General features: G+C 39.9%; 2 protein-coding genes across 2 annotated transcripts in view; one reads left to right on the top strand and one right to left on the bottom strand.

The window, feature by feature from the left end:
• The window catches only part of ctnna2 (catenin (cadherin-associated protein), alpha 2), a 393163-nt gene that overhangs the window by 139829 nt on the left and 234797 nt on the right, over positions 1–18537 (bottom strand). The window lies entirely within an intron of this gene.
• lrrtm1 (leucine rich repeat transmembrane neuronal 1) lies at positions 10905–12988 on the top strand. Its single transcript, XM_042485342.1, has one exon. It carries the CDS (start codon positions 11023–11025, stop codon positions 12598–12600), a length of 1578 nt encoding a protein of 525 aa, XP_042341276.1. The 5' UTR covers positions 10905–11022; the 3' UTR covers positions 12601–12988.

Genomic DNA, 18537 nt, shown 5'->3' with positions numbered 1-18537 from the left:
TCTTGTATAAAAGCATGTCTAACATTGAGTGTGACTGCTGTGTGTAGTGACATGGCAAAATCACTGCCTCCCTCTCTCTCAACAGGGAACACCTTGCTTTGGACATAGCTGGAAGTGATTTGGACCCATTAATTCTCTCTTTTACACAAACACACATTGCACTTCCACTGTGGACTCTCTTCACAGTCCAACACACAAACCTTGGAAACTACTAGTTCCGTCACTATTGCTATTAAGCACATTAAAGTAGCATTGATGAAAATTGGCATCATTTAAACTATTCATCATCAATGTTTTGTATAAATCATTCATGTAGGGCCAAACGGAGTAGACAGTTGACTAGTTTTTAAAGACAGCAGTTGTATTTAAAAGGTAAAGGGGTGGACATTCTATGGTTTGGTGACTTTAAAATCTCATCTATCCTTTTTGTCAAAGATTTAGAGCTTTAGGTTTAGAGTAAAGTAGGGATGCCACAATAAGGAAATTATCCCACAGGTAAATAAATTTGTGACAACAGTGATACCAATTACAATTAACATTAACAGAAAAGCTATTTGTGATAATGCTCATTAGAGCATTGTATTATTTACTGCTAATGCAAACCGAACATCTCCTACTGCTGCAGCTTAAAGGCATTAAAGCAGAGAAACTACTTGTGAGGACATTTTCATGCATTGATAAATTTAAAATCTGTTTTTTTTTTTTACATCCATAATATGTTTTCTTTCAGACTTGTGGTGAAAAATTTCCAAAATATGTACATATATAAATTCATCTTAGTTCAGATTTCTGTTCTGGAAATGTATGCAAAAGTGAAAATTTAATTAGAAAATGCCTGATTTGCATATCTTAAAAAAACAAATTTTTAGAAAACTTCTAATTGAAATAAATAATCATCTTCATGTAATTAATCAGCTGGGTAAGTTTCTTGATGTTATCTGTTACTTAAATTTTTGACTGGAGCGTCTCAACTTCACTGGCAAAACACAAGTTGTCTCTATTTGGCCTTTGAAGTAGTCACAGGATATGCAACATGTTTGTCAGTGACTACAGCTATCATGCATCAAAAAAATGTGTCTACAAAACAAGACCATGGTCATTTATGGCATTTGTCAAAAAAGCACCTTTGTCGGACAAAGTTTTGATTTTATAAAAAGCAAAGTGACGGCAAGTATTGTAATTTGTGTATGCCTGAAGACTGTATAACACTGGTAACACCGACTACCGTGGCACGCCTAGAGTAGAGTGCATCAAATATATCGAGGTCTTGTTCACAAGGGAGGATATGATGGAGAAGGAGATCAAAACAGTCTGTTGCAACACCAACATCAATGCAGATGTCATATCCAACTGTCATATGTAGGCAAAGCTCTCATCCATCTTCTGATCTCTGCTTTTTCTACATATTAACCAAATGTGAGTAACAGCTACATAACATGTTTTGATCAGTGGCAAAATTACACGCCTAAGCTACTCAAGCGCAGTCCTTGATATAGATATTAACTGATTCTGACTGTCTGTTATCTATCAGAAATTTCTTCAGTCCTTATTAGAACTACATGCTTGCTTACAAAATTTCTACGACCATCACTTTTTGTTCTTTCATTCCCTCTAAAGAAGCAAAGATATTTTCTGCACATATGTTTTCTGCACTGCAAATATATAATTTTTAGACATGTTGTAAGGACCAAATAATAGTCAATGCAACATGCATGGACCTTCAGATAGCAAACAATGTTGCTGCAGTTCAGGGGAAACAGGGTCAGGAGGCACAGTAACTCTTTAGCCTTACATTACGATGGGATTGATTGTATGCCAGACGTGAAAGCCTCAGCATCTTGGATGCAGCCACCCACCTGAACTGTTTGAGCATAACTGTGTGGAATTTGCAGAGAACAGCGTAACAAATGAAAAACGTCAGAAGCAGTTCTGTGGGCACAACAGCATTTCAATGAAAGAGAAGGACAACAGGTTCAAGACAACAGGGAGACCACAAGTGGATCAAGCAGCTCAGTACAACTGTGGTTAGTAAGGGAGCGTTTCTGAAAGCGCAAGCAGTTCATCAAACCTTGAAGTACGATGGAACAGAACATGAGGCTTCAGTGGACACATGATCACGAGAAAGAGCCTGGCCTAGAGCATCTTAATTAATTTGAAACATTATGGGAGGATTGTGATTTTTAAGCAAAACAGAGTATAATGGACAAACAAAAGATTTTTTTTTTTTCCATTCCCATTTTGTGTTGGTAAAAGTAATATGTAGTCAAATACTAATAATGCATCATATATCCTAAGAGTTGTTTTGATACTGATACCAATGTAGGAAATGCTATTTTATGGGAAAACTTTTAAGCAGTTTCAAACTCAGATAAAATAGCAGTTTTCTTGTAGATTTGAAACAGCAGCCCACACAGCAATTTGTGCTCTGGAACTATTGGCAAACACTGTTTTAGAATCAGGGTTAGATGGCAAAATGTCACTGGAAAATCCCACCCGTTTAGGTTTTAACTTAAGTCAAGCCACACAACAATGACAACAATCACCTCACACCCATGCAGAGTCAGCAGTATACAGATGTTTTTTGTTTCTTTAACACAATGGTATTGGACCGGTACTCGGTATTGGCGGCTGCGCAAATTCAGGTATCTGAATCTTTATTGGGAAAGAAAAAATGGTATTAAAACAACAACCCGTTCTCATTCCGAACTCGTCAAATAATGCTGCTCTTGCAGTGCTTTTGGCGTACAAGTGCAACGCCAAAAGCCAACTTCCGTGTCAACAGTCAACACACACAGATGCATCAGATGATAACGTGGTCAGACAGAAGCGGTGGCGTTCTTAGCTGGCGGACAGCCGGATGGCAGCGGGCATGTCCACATGTGACGGGAATGGGCAAAACCATTTGCGTGCGCCTGAAATGCTGAAGGACAATGTCAGCACTGCCGTTAACCACCTACTGTAAAGAGCGCCAGAGCGCTTATAGGTTGGGTAGGGAGGTGGATGGGTCCTACAAACAACGGACTTTTGCGCGGGATTGCAGAGTTCAATTCCTGTGTGGATGTGTGTGTGTGTGTTTTGTTTCTACACTTTACCATGTGCCTCTTTTGCCTGATCCCAACTATCATGAAAGTTTGAATGGTTGTGTAAACATAGGGAGCTTGTTGCTTGCATTTGTTGACATCATAGTAATGGGCGGTGTCATCCCACCACATGCATGTGTTTACATCACCGTAACGGCATCCAGGAGCGTAAACAGCTGACGCACAAGGATACCTAAAACGGCATAGGTTGCTGCTGAAGGTCCTGACATTTGACGAATTTGGAGTGAGAATGTCTTATGAAATACCTCTTCTAAGATGTCTGTTTGAATTAGAATATGTCAGACACTTATATACAGAAAGCAGGGCACAATTCCACGCAGTAGTGACATGGACACTGTGATTATTAGACTCTCTGCCAAGGCCAGTCACCACTGCTTTGTTGGAACTTCTGAAGTGGCAATGTCTTTCATCCAACCTACACTGAAAGTTTTGCTGTCCGAACTTAAAATGAAAATGTATCGTTGTAGATGGTGAAGAGGCAAAAACAGCTCTGGATGTCTTAGATTTGAAGGATTGCAGAGAAGAAAAAAACGGCAGGGGGTTAGGAAAACAACACAAACATTTAAAGTTTTAAACATGTTGTTGCCAGTTTGCATTCAATAGAGACAGCTGAGAAATGTTTTATCATGACTGTCCAATTTGCACAGTGCAAAATGTTATTTGTGTGGCGTAAGAGAAACATAAAACTAGAGGCGATTTAAGATCATGCTGCTTCCAAAAGCCACCCCCAGATTTATTGGTACACATTTTATTTCCTACCAAAGATGATACACACTCTCTTTACTTTACCTACTTTGGCCTTTTCAGACAGATACTTTTTTTTAGTATCTATCTTTTTTAATCTTTGTTTTCTTAATACGTACAGTATGCAGATCCTTATGTTCACATTACCATGGACAAAATATCAGAGCTTTGCCAAGCTTGACTTCCTCATCGCTCTATAAATCATCCATTCATTCATTCAGCTCAAACTATCACCCACCTCGAAAGCCTCAAACATGGGCTAATCATGAGGGTGACGCTATATCGATTTTTCTGTTTGCGCAGTCGACTGTGCTTACTGAAGCAAACTTTGTAGCACATAAAACATGCTTCAAGGAGTTGCAACCCATAGTGACAGGCATGTCCCCCCTGTCACATGCTCCAGTGAGCCTCATGATGGTATGTTTTTCCTATTTGGTTTTCCCTCAGTTGCAAATAGTATGAACTCCTTTGATCAAAGGACGATGAAGTATTTTTGTGTACTCTGCAGAAAGTATACTGGCACGAACCTTGACTGAGTTTCAGTCTTCACACTTCTGATTTAGTTGATATATATCTGAGATAAGACTCTGATGGTGATAATTAGAAATGCCCACGGCTATCGCAATTTATCTTTGAGTGCATTTCCTCTGTTCCTCAGCTCATCCTCAGTTGCTGATTATATAATGGGATTATGTCATCTTAAGTACCAAAGAAGATCGAAAATAAGAACTAAAACTGAAATAAGCTCAGTGTTCTGTCCACTTGCGACCCTTTCAAACCAAGACAAACCTCCATCTGCTGGAGGTTGCACTCAATTGCACATGCAGAGCCATCTCTTGCTGTTTCCTCACCACATCACTGACAGCCGCTCTATGGCATAAGTGTCTCTACCGACCCCCACCACAATCCTTTCCCAGCTGCCCATCAACATTATCTCTGCAGCGGGCCAATTAGTCATCATCTGCCTTGTTTTGTTGGGCTCGCACAGTCAGGCGTCCTCTGATTCGATAAATGATTTAAATAATGGGCCTGTAATCATAGATGCTGATAATTTTGAGTCTTATTTGATCACTGGAATCCATTCAGTCTTCTAACAATACACAACAACCTCAAGCCATTTCATCATAGAAACTATCCAAGACTATCAAATAAAAGGATCACATAATTATAAGGACATGCTTTATACTTTGGAAATCCATCTAAATTTTGCACGCTTGATTACACACAACAAAGTCCTATTTTAAAGAGACTACCAAGTCCTGACCAACATGGTCACAAACTGAACTTTTGTCCAGTGACAGCTTGTCCTCTCAAAGTCAGTCAGATGTAGGACAACATTTCAAAGGTGCTGTGCAATGTTCCCTTTCTAAAACAGGCAAAGCAGTGGTCAGATGGGAAGCCAGTGAGGGATCATAATCTTGTCATTGCATTACTAACCTTTCTAAAGAGATATCTGCATCAGGAGCCTTTTGTTTCTATTTGAAGTCTGAGTAGAAGTGACCAATCACAGTTGAGCAGCAGGTAAACAGTCCACGTGAAAGGCAAAAGAAATATTAACGCTTTGGCATAAATGCGATCTCAGAACACATTGGCTATCATCCAACCTTACTTCTATATTAACTTTTTAAAAAATGAATCACACTCATATGCAAATATCTATTCATAGACAATCAAGTCCATTTTATTCATATAGCGCCAAATCATTAAAAAAAAGTTATCACAGGACTTGTTTCATTTTTTGCAGGTCTACGCCATTCTCTTTTAACTTACAGAGACCAAACAATTTATGAATTACAAAAAACAAATCCCACCGAGAGCAAGGGTGACCATATGCTTCTGCCAGTTGGGATGAGAGTAAAAGAGAGAAAGGGATATTAGCCGAAATGATCAATGCACAGAGGGAAAAGTCACGGCCCAGGATCCAGTTGCTACATCAGATCTCCCAGAATTTTGGTTGTTGCCCCCAGAGGCTTATCTTTATCAAACCGATAACTGACCCAGTGACGACCCCTTAGGGATAGTGATTTAATTTTTCTTCATATATACTACTTGACTTAACCTAACTGAAATTTTCTTGTTTCAAGATTGATTTCTAACTAACGGTAAAATAACCAGCGGTGCAGCACCACTAGCTAGATAACTCATCATAATGGCAAATGTACATTGAGCAGCTTCACAATATGGCTTGCCACAGCAGTTACATCTTTCTGCAGCCAGAGGGCATATTGAATCATGTGATTAGTCAAAAAATGATGCGACTCTCAAATGCATCAAACAAAATTTTGTGGTAAAAGATTAAAATCGTTATTGGGTGCTATCTGCTTGCTCCATAGCAACAAATAAAGCCACAGCTACTTCCTCAAGGTGACAAAGATCCTGGATGAATTTGTTGACATGGTTTACAATTAGATACGAAAAGATGCTGAGTTAGATTCAGACATAAACCCCAACACTTAAGGACGATGTATGCTTATAAAGAAAAAAAAAGAAGGTTACTCAAAGGTTATTCATTAAAAAAAATCCATATCCTTATCAGCCATCAATCTGTAATATTGCTGTATCTGTTTATATGACTGCGTTCATGTGAGTGTGTCAGTGTGTGTTTCACCCCCCCTACACAGCCACACACTTTCACTCACACTTGTGCTGACCTTAACTCCAGAGCAGAGAGCCAAAGCTCTTAAAGTCTGAAAACTGATGGTCTGGATACTCTCATCTCCTGTTCGCTGTGTCAAGTCATTATAGTGCACCAAGTCATTAGCTGATGGTGTAGTCATCCATTACAGCTAAGAGGGAATATAGCAAAGGCAAAGCAGAGATGATTCCAACTTTAAGATGTCCAGATCATGTGAAGGACAATTTTTCTTTCTTTTTCTTTGGTGTTCAATATATCTTTGTAACTGTCAAACGTAACTGAGTACTTTGATGATCATGGTGGGATGACAAAATTGGATCAGATCTTAAGACAGAGCAATTTCAGGTAAAATCCGCTTACTGAATTAAAAATGTTCACGTCCATCCAATGAAGCTTGTATTAACACTGGAGTTTTCACTTGTCCATGAACTACAGATGAGTTCTCTAGCTAAAAATGAAAATCTGAGCCACATTTTTTAAAAAAAAAGTTTCAATCAAAAGTAACATTAGTGCAAGACCTGTCAGTTATTTTACTGTAACAAAATTGTTAAGAGACTTTTGGTGAGTATTGTAAAGTCCCTGGTGGTCAATGCAGTATTTAAGATTAAGCTGTCGAGTTCCAGACAGGGTCAGAACAAAGTACAGGGCTGTTAGGTAATTGTGGTTCCTTCGTGTAATTATTGTAATCAAACAGAGAGCCAAACTCCCACCTCATTTCCAAGCTAGCCCATGTTACACTTGATGCAGCCAGAAAATCTGTTTTGCCCAAAAACAGATTTGCTTTCTGTAAAAACTTGTGTAAGTGGTGCCAGATAAACAAGTAGACAATGAATAAAATGTTGAGGAAAAGACAAAATATACAGATGAAAGATGGGTATTGATAAGTAAGTGAGTTATTTTTTTCTTAAATAAACAAAATATGTTTGGATGTTTTTATATCTAGTAGCATTTTTTGTTGTATAGCATAGTCACGACACATGGAAACATTTTTGATGTGCTGCATATGAAAGCATTTGGCGATACATTGGCATGTGTGAACCTGTTTGGCATTATTTGCTTATGTAATCCAAAAAAGATACATCTTCACAGTGATTAAAATATACAGTCAACAACAACCATCTAGACCAAATCTTAGCTGCTGATTCATTATCTTTTCAGCAAGGCTCAGTTGGATAAACAGCTTAAAATGATGGTAGTGTAAGAGCCTGAAAGGCCTGTGGTGTTGCTGTAGCATTGAGCTATATCACAGGCTTGGAATTCATTTTGTTTGATACATTTTGATGCATTTAAACCATCTAATCTAACCAGCACTCTGAATATGGTTGAGTTGAATACTCGGATGACTGAAGTACCTGATGCAGATATTGCACTTTTTAAGAGCACGAGTATCATCCAAGTAAAATCTATCTATTTGCTTTTGATGAGGGAAGATCCTTAGTTGAGTGACTAAATACTTCTCTTACTCTTGTGATTGGAAATGATCTGAAGCTCAATTCTGAGGCTGGTCTGTAAAAACCTTTTGATAAATCATAAATATGGCAACTTCTGATCAACCCACATCGATTTCAAGCTTAAAATAACAATGTCTAGTAAGGTCCCACCTGCTTCCAATTTAAATCACACCCACTTCCTTTAAAACTCTTCTTATGCAAGGAATGGGCACCCAGTTTGCGATTATGAGTTATTAGCTAGTTATTATTATTAGCTATTCAACAGCAAATGTTTATGCCATACTATCAGAAACAGACACAGTGACATGGTAAACATCTGCAGAAGCTTGACAGAAACAACATGCGCTTTTTCCTCTTCTCAGTTTAGCCCTGTAGTTTTACAAGACCCCAGTTACAAAGTAGGAAGGAATCTCTGAAAATCTTAAAAAGAGCTCTATCATGTATTACTAGTATTTATTTATGTTTAATTTATTTAGTTATTTATTTCTTTTATTATGAGAGTAGAATAACATTAGGTTTTCTGGCGGCAGTTACACAATACGGATGTCAGAAAATGTCAACTCTTTTTTGTCAAGATGGGAAAAAAACCAAAACCCAATTGTAACTCTTTTTTGCAAAAGAAATGCAGTCTTTTTGTTGTTTTTTTGCAGAAAAAAAGAGAGACAAACTGCGGATATTTATTATAGCTTTTGTTCTCCTCCATCAAAAGATATTTCCTTGTTCAGTATTTATTTGGCTTTATATTCATCACTAAGCCTGGATTGTGTGTAATTAAAAATGTTTTTCAAATTGATTTTGTTCTTGTCAATTCTATATTCCCCTTGAAAAAAAGCAATGAACAAGGAGGCTTCATGTCAAAGATAAGGCATCTGTCAGTAAAAATGTAATGACCTCAGAGAGGGGGAGAAAAGATCAGATGGTAAGAAACTTGGCTGATATGAGGAATGTAAGGCGCTGTCACAGCTCATTGTCTTTGAAAATTAATGGCAGAAAGATGACAAGGCTAGGAGTGATTCCAGAGAAGAGCGGAGCAAGACGAGAGCGGGCCTTCTGAGAAGAATATTTATGTTATAGCTTAATGTTAATATTATGTGGCAAGCAATTACATCTGTATTCAGAATGGATAGCCTTGCCATAATTGGCAATGACACAGAATGCCTGGCTACAGGACAGTTTGATCAAATGAAGAATGTCATACTTGACTCTACTATATTCTTTATAGCTGCCAAGGCTAAACAATGAATATCAATAGACAGAGACTGATTCATTACACAAAGTCATATTTGAAATCATAGGACATAGGATGATAGGCACATTTAAACTGTATCATCATTACTGAGAATAATCACTTCCGTGTGTTGTGTGGAGCTGTGATCTTGGGAGAGAATATGATGAATCGTAATTATATTATTTCCACCTGTTTTTGTTCTTCCATATGTGGACTCAACTGATTGTTAATATACATGCAAATGGCTTTCTGTGTTATGGGTGGAACAAATATAGGACACCCTTTTGTTCGTCGGATGAATGTTATTTTGCAACTCTGAAATCAGAAAACTGCTTTCTCACAGCAACGTCAAAGGAGGCAGTCATTATATGGCCCAATTCATTACAGTCAGTGAAGGAGGGAGGGAGGGAGGGAGGGAGATAGGGAGAGAGGAAGAGAGAGAGGGGAGGGGGGGTTTCATTAAAGCTCCTGGTTTAAGCCCAGCCCATTCTGAATATGTAAATGTCTGAGGCACAGAGAAAAACACAGCAAGAGAAAAGCGAGGAGGGAAGGAGAGAGAGAGAGAGAGAGAGAGAGAGAGAGAGAGAGAAAGAGGAAGGGAACAGCATGAAAAAGTGAGTGAGCGATCAAGGGAAAGAGAGCAAGAGAGAGTGAGGGGAAAGAGAGCGAGCACTCTGAATTGTGAGTGGCTTACGACACTCAGTGAACAGAAGGTGCTTCTGCATGCGCTGTCAGTGTACTGCTCTGCTGCAAGGGATTGCGCGCTCCTTTGCTTCCCACATTTACCGCCCCTGCCTGCCTACCAGCACCAGCCTTCAGCAGCCTCTTCCAGCTGGCTGAAAAAACACCCGGAGAGCAAGGGAGTGAACGAAAACTGCAAGCCACAGGGGATGCGAGCGGCTTCTTAACCGAGATGAGCCACTGAGATGACAAGGAATACTGTTACACAAGACAACAGTGAACAGGGTTCACCTCTTTAAATCCTGTTTTTTTTTTCCTGCGTCCGTCACTGAAAGCATGATTACCCGCTTGAATGGATTTAAACCTTACAAGTCAGTGATTGCTTCCAGAGATGGACGATAATATGTGGTGACAGATCTGCTGTTAGTTAAGCAGGAAAGGGGAGGAGAAAAGAGCAAGACAGATATTTAAAAAGAATTTTCCTTGGGTTTTTTTTCTCTTTCCCTGGTTGTCTCTTCTTCCCTCTGATCATTGCAGCAGAGGACTGCGGAGGAGCAAAAGAGACAGAGCTCATGCATGCAGACAGGGGAACTTGCACTTCCTACCATCTAGCTGAAAGCTACTTGGATTCCTTCTCTTTCTGGCTCTTTCACTTGAGGAGAACTAAGACATTGTAAGCCTGCCAAGGATCTGGTGTCCACTGAAAAGAGTGAAGGGAGGGGGGGAGAATTTGTACCACAGTGGGGTCTTTTTTAGATTCGCACATAATTAGTGTTGGGGCACAAAGCGAGACGCTGAATGGAGATTGTCAGCTTTTGGATAGGGGTGAGTAGGAATCTTTTCAAATAACATCGATCAATGAGGAAAATTTCATTTTTCTCATCCCCTCTACTCTCCACCCACTGCTTGATTTCTAACATAAGCAGAGAGACTTGCCCTTTATCCTTTTGCATTTTCGACAAGGATTCCCTTGGTTGACAAAATATATATATATATATATATATATATATATATATATATATATATCTCTGTTGCTCATTGTTGACAGCTAAAATACAAAAGAAAACAAAACAGATTGTTAAACTGATTGAATATGATGTGATAAATATGATGTGATAGGTGCAGAAAACAATATCCAGAGTGGTTCAATGGACATTTTCTCAGAGACATCCCTGGATATTTATGCTAATGGATTTCCTTCTAATTGGACTGTACTTAAAGTGGCCACTGAAGAAGCCCCCTGGGTTGATACTGTGTTTATTGGGGATTTTTCTAAGAACGGTTCCCTTGGTAGAGGGGGTTTGTCCAAGGCTGTGCCGCTGCGACAGCAAGCTGCTGTACTGCGAGGGGCTCAACCTCACAGACATTCCCCGCAATCTGAGCAGTGCCATGGGCCTGTCCATGAGAGAGAACAACTTGACCGAGCTGCGTGAAGGCCAACTGGTTGGTCTGTCACAGCTCACCTGGCTCTACCTAGATCACAACAACATTGACATTGTAGAGGAAGGTGCATTTGACAGGCTAAGACGGGTCAAGGAGTTAGACCTCAGCAGCAACCGGATAGAGAGTCTGCCAAATGGTACCTTTAGGCCCCTCCCCAACCTTCGTATCCTGGACCTCTCGTACAACAGGCTGCAGGCACTAGAGCCTGACCTGTTCCACGGCCTTAGAAAGCTCACCAATTTGCATTTGCGCTACAATGCTCTCAAATTTGTGCCAGTGCGGATTTTTCAAGACTGCCGGAGCATGCAGTTTCTGGACTTGGGATACAACCAACTGCAGAGCCTGGCACGAAACTCCTTCGCCGGCCTCTTCAAGTTGACTGAGTTGCATCTTGAGCACAATGAGCTGGTTAAAGTCAACCTAGCCCACTTCCCTCGCCTCATCTCTTTACGTACTCTGTACATGCACAACAATCGTGCCACTGTTGTTGTCAATACACTGGACTGGACATGGCATTTTTTAGAGAAGATTGACCTATCAGCCAATGAAATCGAGTACATTGAGCCACATGTTTTTGAGAGCGCACCTAACCTCAAGCTGCTGATGCTAGACTCCAATCGGTTGACCTCTGTGGACCAGCGCATCCTGGATTCATGGTCATCTCTGGACAGCATTACCCTGGCAGGGAATGACTGGGAGTGCAGTCGCAACGTGTGTGCCTTGGCCTCTTGGCTGAGTGCCTTCCGAGGCCAGCGTGACAATTCCCTGCTGTGTTCAAGCCCCGACACCGCACAGGGCGAGGATGTGTTGGATGCTGTCTATGCTTTTCAGCTATGTGAGGATCCCACAATGGAGGTAACTACAGCGGGCCTGTACGCCTCGACAAGGGATCTGGCCCAGGGTGGTTCCGTTTTCCTGGGCCCATTTACCCCCAACCCTTACGAGGGTGAGGGTAGTGAGGTGGTCACCAGTTCTTTCACCGTCACAGTGGGCCATGATGACCTAGAGAGCACCATGCAGATCCACAAGGTGGTGACTGGAACCATGGCACTCATCTTTTCCTTTCTCATCATCGTGCTCATGCTGTATGTGGCATGGAAGTGCTTTCCAGCCGGAATAAGACAACTGAGGCAGTGCTTCAGCAGTCAGCGCCGTAAGCAGAAGCAAAAGCAAAGCATGCAGCAGATGGCTGCAATTTCTACGCCGGAGTACTATGTTGACTATAAACCCAACCACATTGAGGGAGCTCTGGTAATCATCAATGAATATGGTTCTTGCACTTGCCAACAGCAACCTTCTCGGGAGTGTGAGGTGTGACCCTGCTTTGTGAGTACGTCTTTACCTGTGATTATCTGGATATACAGTCAATCCCTCTTTTGGATGCACTGGGGAGGGGAAAATTGCGGGACAGAAGGAATAAAGGGATCTTTTTGGACACTTTTTACACAGCGTTCTCACTGTGATGTGGAAGCAGTGTGCTTTTTGCGGCTGACTATAACGCAGTGGATTTACTGCTACTGCTATCTACTGCTGATTCGAGGCCACGGGGCATAATGGGCCCCTGACTCTTGGACCTGTTGATGTTCTACAGAAACACAGAGAGGAATACATTGTGGGCACAGAGGCTTTTCTCTCATGGGTGGATATTTGAGCTTTAATGTGTCTTTCTACTTCAGGACATTTAATTATTGTTTAAAAAGAAACTGGGGACACACAAAAGAAGAAAAAAAAGGAAAAAAAATCAAACCATTTGTATTATGGTAAACACAATATTTGACAAGCATTTAAAATATAAAAAAAGATGTTTAAGTTGGATTCAAACTGTAAAAATAAAAGTCTGTGTAAAATATGTTAAAAGAAGAAGTGCAAGTGTGGACAAAAAATGAAACAAGATAATCTATTTCTTTTGTAAACTACAAAAAATGTTTAAATAAATGAATTGCTATTCACAGTAAACTCATTTGTACGTGAGAAGCCTGTCAGAAAGGATGAATGACAATAGACGCAGTCTTTGCGCTCGTGGACTGGAGAGCCATGTCTCTGCAGTGTGTCGAACCAAAAAAAAAAAGAGAAAAAAGGGGGCAGAGGGATATCTGCATCTCATCTTCAATGTAAAATCCATGGTCTGAATTTTAGATCTCTGTTTTAAATCTCATATTTGTTGTTTTTATCATTCACTGTGTTGGCTCGCTATCAGTGTAGTTTCTTTCCCCCTTCCCATTGCCTATATGAGAATAGATTCAAATGATCTATTTCATTTCAATCGGCTAGCATATTTCCATATTATTACGTCACTACTTGTGTACCATCCAAGTAAAGAAAGCAGAGTGTCAAAGATCTAAAGCTATGCCTTTCATTGCCTCTCACTATTTGGCTTTCACAGAGGAGCGGCGCCTCCTTCACCGAATCAAGCACACTAAAGGCAACAATCATCAAAACCATGCATACTGAAGTCAAAATACAATTTCAAATTGTACCAGAAGCATTGAAGAAATTATCCAGCAGCTTAAAGGAAGATTTGCACATACAATATTCTTCACTGTGTTTTCATGTGATGTAAAATGTTTGTTGAATACAAGGCCATTTTGAGGTGTATATATATCCTTCTTCCTCTGGTGTTCATTGTGTAAATTAGTGCACTGACAGATGTTGTGTTTCCTGGGTCCTTTGACATGAACAGTATGTTGTGTGAGAAGGTGGGAGGCGGGTGTGAGAGGGAGATGGAGGATCACAACGACTGCAGAAAGAGGGAACAGACTGCTCTCTAGTGTGCATATTCTCATACTGTGGCTGCATTCTACCTATTGTGCACCATACTCTGCAAACCTCCACAGCGGGGGGGGGCAACATCAATATACTGAATTTGCAGCAGCTTTTCTGGGAAAAATTCAATGCATCAATTTGCATTATTTTTTGTGTTATTTTGCGATAAATTAAGATAATGTTTACAACTTGTAAGTCAGCAGGAATAAAAATGTTTTAAGAACTCACTGACAATCATTACATAATTAGTTCCAATAAGAGTAAAAAGTTATCACCAAACATATCAACAACATTGTAAGTGCAGCTGGTGTTCTGTTATTCTTTGAAGAATACGCAACAACAGGTCAGAAGAACAGGTAAGAAATGGTTCTTACAGAGTTACAGATGGATTGGTGGGTTTTAAATTGGTAGATGTTGTGGATACAGAGCCTGAGAAGGAGTGCATATGTCCTTCGGACAACAATGTCTGAACAAAGATGTTTTGCTGGGGATGCAGATTATTTGTTTGACCAAGGCTCATTGTGAGTGGTTCTTAAATGAAATATTTTCAGCTGAAAATGGTAGAATTTGGTAAAACATACAAGCATATTTACAATATTTTATGAAAAGATTTCTTTTTTTGGACAAATTTGCAAGTTTTCAAAAATAATTGATTCAATTTGTGTTAATTCTTGTAATCACAAGATGGGTCAAATCCCGGAAGATCTGATTAAGAGAGCCATGGGGTATACATATCAAATTACCTTCCCTGTCTCCCACAGCTCATAGGATTTTTCTCAGGTAAAATCACACCACATACTAATCATGCTTATTAATATGAAGGATATGCTGGAAATTTAGTGATTCACATTTGAATCCACTGAACTGAAACTATTTCTTATTCCATTTCTCAATAAATGCAAGCAGTATTAAACATGCATTTTATATAATATAATATAAATACATGGGGTAAATACACAATAATCTAAAAAGCCTCATTAAAAATGTTCAAGTTTCACTTTCAACATGGAATTTCTCATTTAGTTTTCAAAATATAACATGAAGATTTGTATGTGAGTTTCTGCTTATAATTGTGTTCAAGGAGTTTGTCATCAGACACACATGCACCCATGCAAAATGGCAGTGAATTATCTTAATTTTCATTTGAAACTGACCTCAGTGGTCTGTGACATTAACGGGACCCTGTTTCATTAATTAACATCCAACCAGTGTCTGAGGAAGTGGCCCTTGTAGGATGAAAAATAAAGGTGAAGTGTGAGCAATATACCCACAATGTATTTTTATTTATATTTTTTGGCTTTTAACAGGTTTGATTATGTCCCGGAAACAACCAAATCACTGGAAATTGCATGCGCTGCATGTATTGCTCAACTAACAAAAGCACTAAACTTTATGGATATTTTTTTTAGAGGAGACATTTTTGGAAGTGATAATGGCTTAAAGTTGCCATGTGGGATTTATGATCCATTTCTTATTTATGGTACCAAGGGCGTCCCACTTTAAGACTCAACATAGCTGTTAATCATACCCTGCCGTGTCAAGTGAATGCAAATGACTGCAGTATGTACGCTACAGCATCATGATGGGGACACAGATTTATTTTATTCTCCCGTCTTCACATACTGTCTAAATTTTCACCCCCCTTTGAGTCCTTCACAGTCCCTTAAACATGCAACTGCTGGGTAAATTTGAGGTTGTGAAGCTTCATTTGTATAAATATTGGATGATGCCTGGCATAGAGGCCAGCACTGGCACCGCTATTGATTTCATTTCACTCTGTTCTTGAACAAGCAACCGGGGCAAAAGGTGATGGAGAATGGCTCTGAATATTTTAAAAGCTTTGAGTCCTGAGGGCTGACTTTAAACTACTTCAGACTTATCTCCATCCCTATTCACCTTTACCTTCGTTCTCTCTCTTCGTGCCCATAAAACACAGTAAATGTAGAGAAAAACATCAATTCATCTAACTGACAATAGATCAAATCTCTGCTTGACCTAACCCTGGGGTGATAATTCCCGGAGGAAAGATATGTGCTCTCAGACAGCATCCATTGCAAATGCCTTGATTGATGATGCTCAGTGAAAATCAATACAGATGAGTGGTAACCAAAATGATCATAGTGATAACAAATGTATTCATCTCTCCCTCACATTTTCAAGCATAAACTGATGGATGAGGTTATGTTTTATTTATATGTAAATCCAGGATTGATGCAGAAGATGATAAGAAACTGACAGTGTGATTTGCGTCTGTCTCATAACAAATCAGATCAGAGAAAAAGTGTGAGGATCTGCCTCTTTCAAGAGCAGTTGGACAAAAAAACGTGACATTTGTTCTGTGCTTCACAGAGCCGCAGCTGTTTCCCTGCCAGAGGATATACAAGGGCAATGCACATGCTAAAAGGTCTGGAGCAATTGGTTTGTAGTTTATGCAAAGCAATACTGAGCATGTGGTATATGCACATGTGTGGCTGAGAATAAGCCAAACACACCTCAGAAATCATATGATGTCGAGGACCATATTATAAAATTGAGTGCAACGCTAAGATGAGAAGTCATAAAGGAAAGATGGATGTAAAGGTGGAGTTACTGACACAAAGAGTAAAAGGTTGCAACAATGAAATGAGAAAATTCAGAGCGGGTGTTTTGAGCAAAAAGTGGGGCATTGTGTACAAGCATGGGTCAGCTCTAAAGGTCAAACACTAACAATGGAGCGACCCTGCAGTCTCAAACTGTAGACGTGGCTGCTAGCTGACATCATAATAAATTTAGACTCACTATCAATCAACAAGCAATCACAGCCAGCGCTAAGAAAACAGCATCATTGGTTTTGTATAACATAAAACAAAGAGTGGAGCAGTAGACAAAATGGTGTATGCATCTTTATGCCAGTATGCCTGCAGGTACAGCGCCTTTGCCTTTACAGTGGTGTCAGTGACAAAACATCACTCTGCAGATCTCTGGGAAATAGCTTGCATCACAAACCTGCAGCGAGGTGGGGGGGGGGGGGGGGGGCTTAGAGACGCAAACAAATCCTTAAAAAATAAATTAACCTGGCTTCCTGTGAGGGGTATCGATCGGGCAACATTCTGCCATCTCATTGGGACTAGGACTGTGCTGCATAATAAACGCTTAACACCCCCTCATAACTGGATGGAGAGCTAAATCATGGGTGGCAGCACATACTGCAGTAGGCTGTAAGGAGCTGCTGATGACTAATGACAATGAGTGGGTGGCTTTCCACTGCTTCTTTTATAACAGGTGGGTTATCAGGATCAATATTCTAATCATCATCAACATTATCTTTGAATCCAAAACCTCGGACACAATATTTTCTCTCTATGTTCTCTTTTCCCCTCCTTTCAAACACTGCTGCTGCCGTTGTCATGAATGTGATATTACTGCACTGAATTCAACAATAACAAATCCTGGTGTTTGCCTAACCTACATATGCAAGCTGGCGAGTAATTTACAAGAGGCTAGAAAATGGAAATTTAACTAACACATTATATAGAGCGATCCCCGTTTGAATTTGATTAGCGAAGGAAAGATTACGGTTCAGTTCCAAGTCTCCCCTTATAAAAATTGAACAAACTGTCAAAATAATAACTTTACTAAAACAGACACAAGTCCAATAGGGCACTATACATTCATTACTCAGGCTAACTCTCCAGGCAACCTATAGCTCTCTACGCCTCTGACTTCATTTACATGCACCATCCTCAAGCAACACTGAATTAATAATAATGACTAAGGAGTCATTACTCTTACCTACACATGGTACTGTAGTTAGAACTGTGGCCACTGAGGAAGGTGGAACTGGTTAGAGAACGGGGGCAAAGTTGGCAGCTGAATATTCATGACAGTGAGTCAGAGGGTGAGAGAGTACTGGTGGCCATTATTATTCTGATTATTATTATTACAGTATTGTTTTTGTTAATACTAGTGCAGCGCAACTTTAAAATGTCTGGAGTAGGCTGATTGCATGGCCTCTGGTATTGCTCTTGCAACTTTCTTGAGGACAGCTCATCTAAACAACTTCCCACTCGACTGCACTTCCTTGGGTCCTGAGTAGTACACTTGCCATACAACGTGATCTCATCCCTTCTTGTCATATTTCAACACTTGGGCAGAAGCCAGCCTTTGCATTGCACCTTGACGCAAGGGGTTGTGGTAAGGTTAAGGCAACAAACCACTTGGTTATGGTTAGGAAAAGATTGTGGTTAATTTTAGCCATGTCAGATGACTCAAATGACTAACAACAGACAAAATATCTCAATGCTGACTTTTAGTTTCACGTGGGACACAAACACCAGTCTCCTAGGTCCAAGTCTTGTGCACATTGGACACATCCACCTCAAGTCCCACACACTCTAAGTAGACTTTCTCACTCTTTATACAATGCCTGCAGCTTTAAATGTCTAATAATACTGTGAATGGGTTTATATTGGAGTTAGTAGAAAGCCAGATGCATTTCATACAGATGCACAG

Source organism: Plectropomus leopardus, chromosome 4 (genome assembly GCF_008729295.1).
Source record: "Plectropomus leopardus isolate mb chromosome 4, YSFRI_Pleo_2.0, whole genome shotgun sequence".
NCBI lineage: Eukaryota > Metazoa > Chordata > Actinopteri > Perciformes > Serranidae > Plectropomus > Plectropomus leopardus.
This window is presented reverse-complemented; position numbering and strand designations above follow the sequence as displayed.